This window comes from Wasmannia auropunctata, unplaced genomic scaffold (assembly GCF_000956235.1).
Source record: "Wasmannia auropunctata unplaced genomic scaffold, wasmannia.A_1.0 LD336038.1, whole genome shotgun sequence".
NCBI classification, from domain to species: Eukaryota; Metazoa; Arthropoda; class Insecta; order Hymenoptera; family Formicidae; genus Wasmannia; species Wasmannia auropunctata.
In genome coordinates, this window is record NW_012026852.1 from 1,701,027 (window position 1) to 1,710,612 (window position 9,586).

General features: G+C 30.0%; 1 protein-coding gene and 1 pseudogene across 1 annotated transcript; both read left to right on the forward strand.

Moving 5' to 3' along the window:
* The first annotated feature begins 902 nt into the window (after positions 1 to 902).
* LOC105452120 lies at positions 903 to 3,069 on the forward strand (annotated as a pseudogene).
* A 1,678-nt stretch (positions 3,070 to 4,747) lies between these two features.
* On the forward strand, positions 4,748 to 8,816 carry LOC105452083 (juvenile hormone epoxide hydrolase 1-like). Its single transcript, XM_011692926.1, has 8 exons — positions 4,748 to 4,870; positions 5,042 to 5,150; positions 6,042 to 6,234; positions 6,822 to 7,063; positions 7,355 to 7,470; positions 7,562 to 7,761; positions 8,044 to 8,278; positions 8,387 to 8,816. The coding sequence occupies exons 1-8, from the start codon at positions 4,812 to 4,814 to the stop codon at positions 8,652 to 8,654; spliced, it is 1,422 nt and encodes a 473-aa protein (XP_011691228.1). The 5' UTR covers positions 4,748 to 4,811; the 3' UTR covers positions 8,655 to 8,816.
* Positions 8,817 to 9,586: the final 770 nt, after the last annotated feature.

Consider the following 9,586-nt stretch of genomic DNA (forward strand, 5'->3'; position numbering starts at 1 on the left):
ATATATATAATCTCATTTTCTTGATTTGTTAAAATTAAATAACTTCTTTCTTATTATTTAAATATTTTTCATACCACTATTTTTTTATGTGCTTTAACAGTTTAATATTTATATCAATACGCGCAAAAAATTATAATCAAGGTACATAACATTAAGATTCTCAAAAACGGAATCAATTCTAAAATCGACAGCTTCAATTCTCAATACCGAGAATTAATTCTGCGATCAATCTGTAGTATAAATTTTTCGTAAAGCAATTTAAAGTGCAGTTTACGCACCAGTACGAGTATAAGCACGGATATACGTTATAGTTCTATAACTTTGACTCTAGTAAACTGTTCACACTCTAATCATAGACTGATGAAACCCTTAGTCGAAACCGGTTTTTAAAAGAGGAATCTATTGTATTCACGATTATTACGGTAAGCTGAGCTTAAAAAAAACTGTTTGAAATTCAAATAAACTGTCATTTTATCACACGTACATTTGCGCCTTATTGAAATTGGATTAGATAATTATTTATCAGTAAGCAATAATGTTAAATTAAATTTATTAATTTATTATGGATTTCTCAACGTCTCGATTAATTTTTAAATTATATCCAATAAACACAACATCAGTCGATCTATTATTTAGATGAACCTTCATCCGTTAGTCCTATTTGTAAATATGATAACCACATATCTCAGATTCGACGAGTCATAGCATACACTGTACGCACAGTTTGTACGAAGCAAGTATTTAATACGAATATATCATGTAAAATCAAGCAAGTGTTTTATAATAATAATAAAAAAATTTAATTTAAATAATAGCAACGCAAGTAAACTTTAGATCGTTAAAATATCCGGTAATATGAGTCGTATTCTATCAGCTATTGGTAATTTGTTCTCTCGGCCTGTATGCTTTTCAAGTGCAAATTCCAGCCGAAAAATTCGAAAAAGGAGATACAGGAGAAGAAAGAGAAAAATAGATATGAGATACTGGAAAAATTTGAAGAAGCAAAACCGATTGACGACAGTATCCACTCATATAAAGTCACTTTCTCCCTTTCTCAGAGATAGTTCATTAATAAATAAAGTTTTAAGAGATATTAGATTAACTTGAATGATAGTTTAATCGAAAAGTTCAAATTCATTATCAAAGAGATAAATTGTTTTCAGCTCGTACAAGATTTAAAAACTCAATTAAGTCTTATTAGAAGACATTCTAATACAAATAATATTGACAAGTTCGTGCAAGTCATTACAAATTACTGGGCAAATGCTTATGATTTCCAAAAACGCGAAAAATATAAATACGTGTGATCAATATACAACCGTTATTGAAGGTAAGAAACATAATTATTAATAGAAAATTGTAGCGAATAATAATCAAGTGCATGTGCGTCCTTTTGTAACAAATTATTTTAAAATTTAGCATCCACGATAATGAAAATTAGTAATTCATTTTGTACTGCATTTAAATGATAGAACTTTAACATTAATTTATTTAATTCACAAAGCTCATTGTAAAATCAACGTTAAGAATAAAATCAAATTTCTAACTTATGAAAATACATACAGATGTATTTGAACTTTTCTTGGTCATTTTTAATCTGCTATTTCAGTTAATATTAAAATCATTTCTATTTATATGCGTCGCACTTATTTGATAACTTAAAAAAATTCTAACTATTCTACTCATTTTCTTTTCTACTCTAAAAAAAAGAATAGCATTCTATTCTTTTTTTTACATTAGTGATATTTCTCGTTGCAAAAGAAATTTGATATCCGTAAAAAAAAAATAAAAATAAAAAATTGCGAAGAAATGATTATTACAAGCATTATAATAAATTACTGTGTGTTCTGTGTATGTTTAATACAGGATTAAATATTCACTATATTCATATAAAATCAAACCATAAAACAAATCAACGAATTTTGCTATTATTGATGTTATACGGATGGCCCTACTCTATGAATATTACAAGGTTATATCGTTATTAACTGCAATGGGATCGGAATACGATATTGTATTCGAAGTAATAGTACCTTCTTTATCTGGATTTGGTTTCTCTAGTGCACCATCACGTCATTTCTCGTATAATCAGATGAGTGTTGTTCTAAAAAATCTTATGCTAAAATTTGGATATAATAAATTTTATGTTCAAGCAAGCGATTCAAGTATCTTTATCAGTCGCATGATGGCACATTTATTTTCGCAGCTGTTAGCTTTTTCTAAGATTATAAGTATTAACTTTAGAGAGAGAAAGAGAGATTCCTACTTTTAAATTATATATATCTATATATTATTAAAATTTTAGTGTGCTGGGAATACATGGCAATGTGTATGCAATACAGTTGGGACAAGTTCCTTTCTATTCATATTTGACAAAAATTTTTAAACAAATATAAAATAAATACCTCGAAAAAAGCAAATTCTCTCAAGTAACTAAGTCGAAGGCAATTGGTAGGCGACATATTCATATACTGCACAAAAAATAGGACAGAAATATAAGCACAAGATTGAAAACTTAGTATTTTTAATGCGTCACATATTTCAAATGTCGGTTTAAATGAGTCACCTATTTTGGCGACATACATTATTAAACAATTTTTGATAGACACATATAATTCCATAAAAACAAATGACGAAATTCAAAAGAAATATTCTTACGACGAATTGATTGATAATCTGATGATCTATTGGACATCGAATAGCACAATTACAGCCACTCAAATACATGCAAAACTGTTAAACGAATTGGATAATAAACGTATTCAACAAATTTTAGATTCGTACGTAATCATCATTACAAATTGTTATTATCAATTATCTTTATAATAAGGTATAAATATTACATGACATTATTTTTACAGAGAGAATAAAGACGTTCCGAGCATTTTAACATTGTTTTTAAACGAAATCCCGGATAAGTCAATATTAAAAAAAAAATTACATAAGGATATCATCGAGGTTATTTATGCAAAACGAAACGGTTGTTTTCTAGCATTTGAAGAACCTAAACTTTTCATAGAAAATATCGCGACCAAAATCAAGAAAATGATTTTGGAAAGAACAAAATAAAATAAGCGTAACAGTGAGAAAAAATGACTTTGTAAATATATTTATATATTTTAATATTTAGAAATGTATATTTTTAAACTAAAAAAAAAAAGAAATACAAATGGACAAGGAAATGTAAATAAAATGTATATTAGAAATATAATATACAAATTATTATGTAGATATGATATGTCAGTATGCAATAATATATTAAATATATCCAATACATAATTTTATATAATTGCATATATTATATTATTGTATTATACACTCCGCGTTAAAATTAAATGATCACCTATTCTGATCGCTAAAAATAGGCAAATTTCAAAAAAGTATAACTTTGTCAAAAATGATCGTAACAGAATGATCCAAAAAACATTTTACAGCTTGAAGTCTCTACTTTCGAAATCCATAATTCATTAAATGACTTATTGAGTCTTTACTTAAAGTTGCACGGATGCAAATGGAGATGCATCAAATCTAAAAATTTTTTACTAAGTTCACGAAGTTCCATGGAGTGCAATAAAAATTGCATATAAATGTGACTTACAGCGTTCGAAAGCGTAAATCTTTACCTTTAATTTGCGTACTCGATGAGCATTGTGCGATTTTTTTTCACCGAGTTATTCAATATGAAAGCAAAAATGGTCCTTTTTACTTCAATGTTGAATAACTCGGTGAAAAAAAATCGCACAATACTCATCGAGAATTTAAAGTGAAATTAAAAGTGAAGATTCACGCTTTCGAACGCTGTAAGTCACATTTGTATGCGATTTTTATTGCACTCCATAGAACTAAGCAAACTTAGTAAAAAATTTTTGTAAAATGCTTTTTGGATCATTCTGTTACAATCATTTTTGACAAAATTACACTCTTTCGGAATTTGCCTATTTTTAGCGATCAGAATATGTGATCCTTTAATTTTGGCGCGGAGTGTACATATATGTATTGTTATTATTATTAATTAGATATATATATGAAAGTTTCTATATTATATTATATAATTTAAAAAATATTGTATATAACTGTTTTATTTATTATTACAATTATGAATATTATTTTTTTTATATTATGTTGTGCATATCATCTTATTTTATGTCATTTTATATATATTTTTTATTGTATGTTTATATCTTATTATCAAAAAACATGTCTCTAGCATAGATATTGCACGCCAAGTATTTGATTTATTTACATCAATGTAATATTATAATATCACTATTAACAAGAATTTATTAATATTTTATAAGTATTGTAGATATTCTCCATAATATATTGATATTACTTTCCTTTTCTCCTTTTCAAGTACAATATTTTTTTTATTTAAATACAATTTGAAACTAGGCAAAAGAGGAATAAATATCTCATATAAGTTAAAATTAAATTGTACATAGGATAAGTAGAATTGTATTTATTCAATCATGTGCATCTCTATTATTATCATTATCGCGATTTTTAATACGTAATGTATCTTAAACATAATATTTTAATAATAAATAATAATGTACATAAAAATAATGTTTGAAATTTTTTGTTTTAATCATCGTAGCTCGTTCGAGCTGTAAGAACTATAAAAAAATTCGTATGTAAAAACTGTGAACAATCAACTTATCTATCGATGTCAAAATACCTGAAGAGATCGGAATAAAAACATGTGCACAACAAGATAGACTACCATTTCCCCTACCAGTTCTGCCGACAAACTGAACTGTTACAGCGCTATCGCTAGTCGTACATTCTACGTCGTACGAGGCGGACGCACAATGTGGAAGACCACGACCGTGATCTTTGTTCTTGCCATTGGCATAGCTGTTTTACTCCGGTGAGTTCCAATCATAAACTCATCTCTCACATCGAGCCGGAAGCTTTACAAACGTTCTGATTGGTGAAACTGTATTTTTCTCCTTTTCGCGTTGGATTTGCAAATAATTTACTTAAACAATTCATGTAATTTAACGATTTATCATAACGATTTAATGTCGTTCATTCGCAGATCCAGTCCTATAGAGGTACCAAAATTGCCCGAGACGTTCTGGGGACCTGAACGAAATAAAGGAGCCTCGGAGGAAGTACGACCTTTCGTTATTAAAGTGCCAAAGTCGGTAAGTGATGAGAGAACCCATTTATGACGAGGTGCCATTTATCTATTAAGCAAATAATACGCTATCAAGGTTGCACTCCGCACCTCTACTTTCGTTATGTAAGATATTATTATACATATTGTAGCAAAAAAAATTGCTTGATCTATTAATAAATTTATTGATTTCATAGTCAGTTGCGTAACGCGTATATTTGCGATTGATGCGCACTTTGCAGTTGCTATCTCAATCCCGAAATACGATACTATCGGTATTATTGTATTACTGTATGCAGTATCACTGTATTAGTTAATATTATTATCTTACTGATATCATCTTACTGAAATCGTAATTCTTATTACGAAAATAAGTGACTATAAATTATACCACTAAATATATTTACTATTACATAATCGAATTAATATCAGCTCATAATTTATCACTTGTTTGCAGTCAATTAAAACACATAGTAAAACGTCAGACATCAGTTTAATTAACAATAAAATGTTAAATATTGCACAAATTTGCATAAATCGCAGTCATACGTCTTTTTAAAAATAGTTGCTGCATAATTCAATACGCGATGACTTATACGATAAAGAAATACAAGAGCCACTGTAAAAAGAAATTTGTATTTCAATACTTTGTTCGTATCTTTAAATTATTTCAAACTGTAAAATACATAAAAAATTTTCTAGAGAGATTATATTGAGATTTTACTATCTGTGTATTAAACAGTTTAAAATAAAACGTTTAAATTATATATAGTTTTTTATTATTATATATAGTTTTATTTTAAACTGTTTAATAATTTCGGAAATAATTTCGTGTTCCCCTTTCGGTTTTTCTACGAAAGATTCATTAGCGATTCTTTTGCGAAATTATTTCCGACTAAAATGCAATTTCTTGAGTAAGGTAATTGATGACCTAAATGAACGGCTCAAAAACAGAAGAGAATTGGTGGAACCATTGCAAGATGCTGCGTGGACTTACGGCGTCAGCACGACGTACTTGAAAGATGTTCTTGAATATTGGAGAACGAAGTATAATTGGACTCATCGGGAAGCGTTGCTCAATAAGTACCCTCAATACATGACCAATATACAAGGTAATAAATTTTTTCGTCGTTCGACCGTGGTCTTTTGAAAAAGTTTCATGATTCTTTCGCGATATAGAGTTAAAAGATTTGCTCCCAGAAACGAGTGGCGGTATTGCGCTGTTAAATATCTTTTTATTTTTCTCTTCGCTCGAGAGATTCGTTGTTTCCCTTTTGTCTATTATTAGCGGGAAATAATAAATGCCGGCCCAGATAACTGCGGTTCAAGCCGTAAAAGCCCCGTTAGAGTATCGAAACAACAAGCCGGTTTTGTAGGGCGCGTTAAGAATACTTTGACAGAGAGAAAGAAGAAAACATATTAAAATATTATTTTTATAACGGAATACTAAGGTGCAAATATGCACACATGTTTGAAAGGGTGTCAAAAATGCTGAAATAAAAAATGATTGTCATTTTTGTACTTTGCACTTTTGTATACATTAAATCTCGTTGAATTAAGCAAGTCATCATTAATAATATTAGTTGATCCTTGATTTCGTGTGAAATATCGTTCACTTATATTTAATATATAGATGTATTAATAAAGTTTTATTCGAAATCCAAAGTTAAATTGAATAAATTGAAATTAATATCTACAGGTCTGGACATACATTTTTATCACGTGAAACCTCACATTCCACCGGAACGTAAAAACTTAAAGGTTTTGCCATTGTTGATCGTACACGGCTGGCCAGGATCCGTGGTGGAATTCCAGAAAATTATTCCCATGTTAACGACACCGCGGCCCGACAAAGACTTCGTGTTTGAGGTGATCGCACCTTCGATTCCGGGATATGGATTCTCACAAGCGGCCGTACGACAAGGATTGTGCACGCCGCAGGTAAAGCTTACGAAGAAAAACGCCTAATATTTTTCTTGAACGGTGTAATATTCGCACACTCGAGACAACAAAGGCTGCTGTTCAGGCAGCGTGCTATCAAAGCTATTGTGTTATAAGTTATTTTCGCACTCTTTATCGTTAACAAGGACAAAATTATGTAACAGCTGATAGCGCGCTTTCTAAATGTATAGCCTATAGAATGTAAGAGCAAAGAGATATCAAGAATAGGCTAATGCAACAAATCTTTATCCTTGCGACGTGTAAACATTGTTAATTGTTTGTTACTTTCAGATCGCTGTTATATTCAAAAACCTTATGTTGCGGCTCGGTTTTAACAAATTTTACACGCAGGGCGGAGACTGGGGTGCCGCTATTGTCGCGCATTTATCTAGTCTCTTCCCGGAGAAGTACGTATTATTAATCATGACTTGCTCAATTCAACGAGACTTAATGTACATAAGAGTAACAAAGTACAAAAACAATTGTTTTTTTTTTCAGCACTCTTGGCACCCATTCGAACTTTTGTTTGGTTATGAGCACGTCCAGTACGCTGTGGACCATTATCGGTGCGCTTGTCCCATCGCTCGTTGTCGAGAGCGAGCATGCCGGTAAAATGTATCCTTTGGGACATCACACGAGTCGACTGCTTGAGGAAACTGGATACATGCATATACAAGCTAGTAAACCAGACACCATAGGTAGCTATGTAGAACTTAGCTATGTAGAACAGTTTTTTAATAGGAGAAACTTTTAATAGAAATCTCTTAATGTGTTATTAATTTCTTTAAGTATTAGACTTAGTTGAGTTATTATAAATTAAATTTAAAATAAAATCGCAGATAGTGAATTATTACTTACATATATATTTTATATTTAAAATATATAGATGTGTAGATATAAATATGTATTTAAAATATTAAAGTAATATACGAGCTTATCTATTAAAGAGTGAAAGAGTTAATTAGAAAATATTTCCAAAGGTACTACCGTGGGAGCCTCGCCAGTCGCATTAGCAACATATATCTTGGAAAAGTTTAGTACATGGACGAATCCAGAGTACAGATTTCGTGCCGATGGCGGTCTCCTCGAAAAATTCACTTTAGATGAGCTTTTAGATAACCTCATGCTTTACTGGGTTACCAACTCTGTGACTACAAGTGTACGACTTTATTCCGAGCAATTTAAGAAGGAACATATGGCGAGCAGGATCGACGAGTATGTATCTCTTTTAATGTAATATTATTTTTATAAGAACTTTCGATATATTAAAAGAAAAATAGTTTTTCTTTGCTTTATTTTCATTAACGTTTATCCTATTTTTAGATTGCCTGTTAATGTGCCAGCAGGGTGTGCGGTATTTCCTCACGAACTAACGTATCAACCGGAAAGCCTCATTCGTGAAAAATTTACTAATCTGATACATTTTAATCATTTACCGCGCGGAGGTCATTTCGCTGCATTTGAAGAACCAGCTCTTTTAACAGATGATATCTTCAAGTTTGTGTCCATGGTTGAAGATATCAAGAAGAAAAATAACGCCAAAAATAAATCAAACGCAGAGAAGAAAATAAAGGAGCCTACGAAAATTTGAAAGAATATTTAGTTGCGCTCTATTTTTTTTAACCAAAACAACAATAAGATGCGAAGCAACAGACTCTGGGGGCCTGATCGTTTGTAAAAACGATGTTGCTACATTTTTTCCAGTTTTGTATAATATGAAAGTTCTTTGAATAAAACGCCTATTTTTCTAATACTTTATTCTTTATTCGATGCTATTTTCCCTAAGTACGATTATGTGTTCTGAAAATTTTTATTTTCAGGATTTATCGATCGTTCAAAAAAACATTTCCTAATGTATAAAACTTCTTTTTGTTGTTATATTATATCCACAATAATTTTATTTTTATTTCAAAATTGAGGCGCGTTTAATTAAGTAAAACTTTTATCTCGATGTATTCAATTCACATTGCGTGCGCATATCACGTTTTATCGCCGTGTTTTTTTCGCTTGATGATGATAAACAGTTATGTTAACGAGCTCAGTATGAGTACTGTACTGATCTTAATGACGATCCGAATACATATATGATTAAGCGTTTCAACCGTCTTATTATTAGCGCAATATCCGTTTTCTAGTGTTTCTACATATGTGTTGCAAATAACGAATAGATATACAGCCTCGATCATAAGTACATAACGTCAATGTTTTTTATTTAACAAAATAAATCGAAATAGATTAAATATAAATTAATTAAAAAAATTTTATCATATAATATTTATTTTTATAATAATTTTAATATTTTGTTAATTCTTCTTTGGTTTTTATTACCGCTTCTTTTAAAAGAATGCAATAAATTGAAAATGCTTTATATTTATAATTAAGGCTACATATAATATATAACGGAAACTTGTTTTTTATTTAATCTTATAATTTTATCTATCGTATAATCGTACGGCCTGAACATAATCTCATAGAAATTGTAGAAAATATTTAACATTTTCCCAGAGATCCTGCCAAAGGATA

Excerpts from the sequence above, each read along its gene's own strand:
- LOC105452083 (XM_011692926.1), top strand. The coding sequence starts at position 4,812 with ATGTGGAAGACCACGACCGTGATCTTTGTTCTTGCCATTGGCATAGCT. Across the intron at positions 5,151-6,041 it reads TTATTAAAGTGCCAAAGTCG|GTAATTGATGACCTAAATGA; the intron begins GTAAGTGATGAG and ends TTCTTGAGTAAG. Across the intron at positions 7,762-8,043 it reads TAGTAAACCAGACACCATAG|GTACTACCGTGGGAGCCTCG; the intron begins GTAGCTATGTAG and ends ATATTTCCAAAG.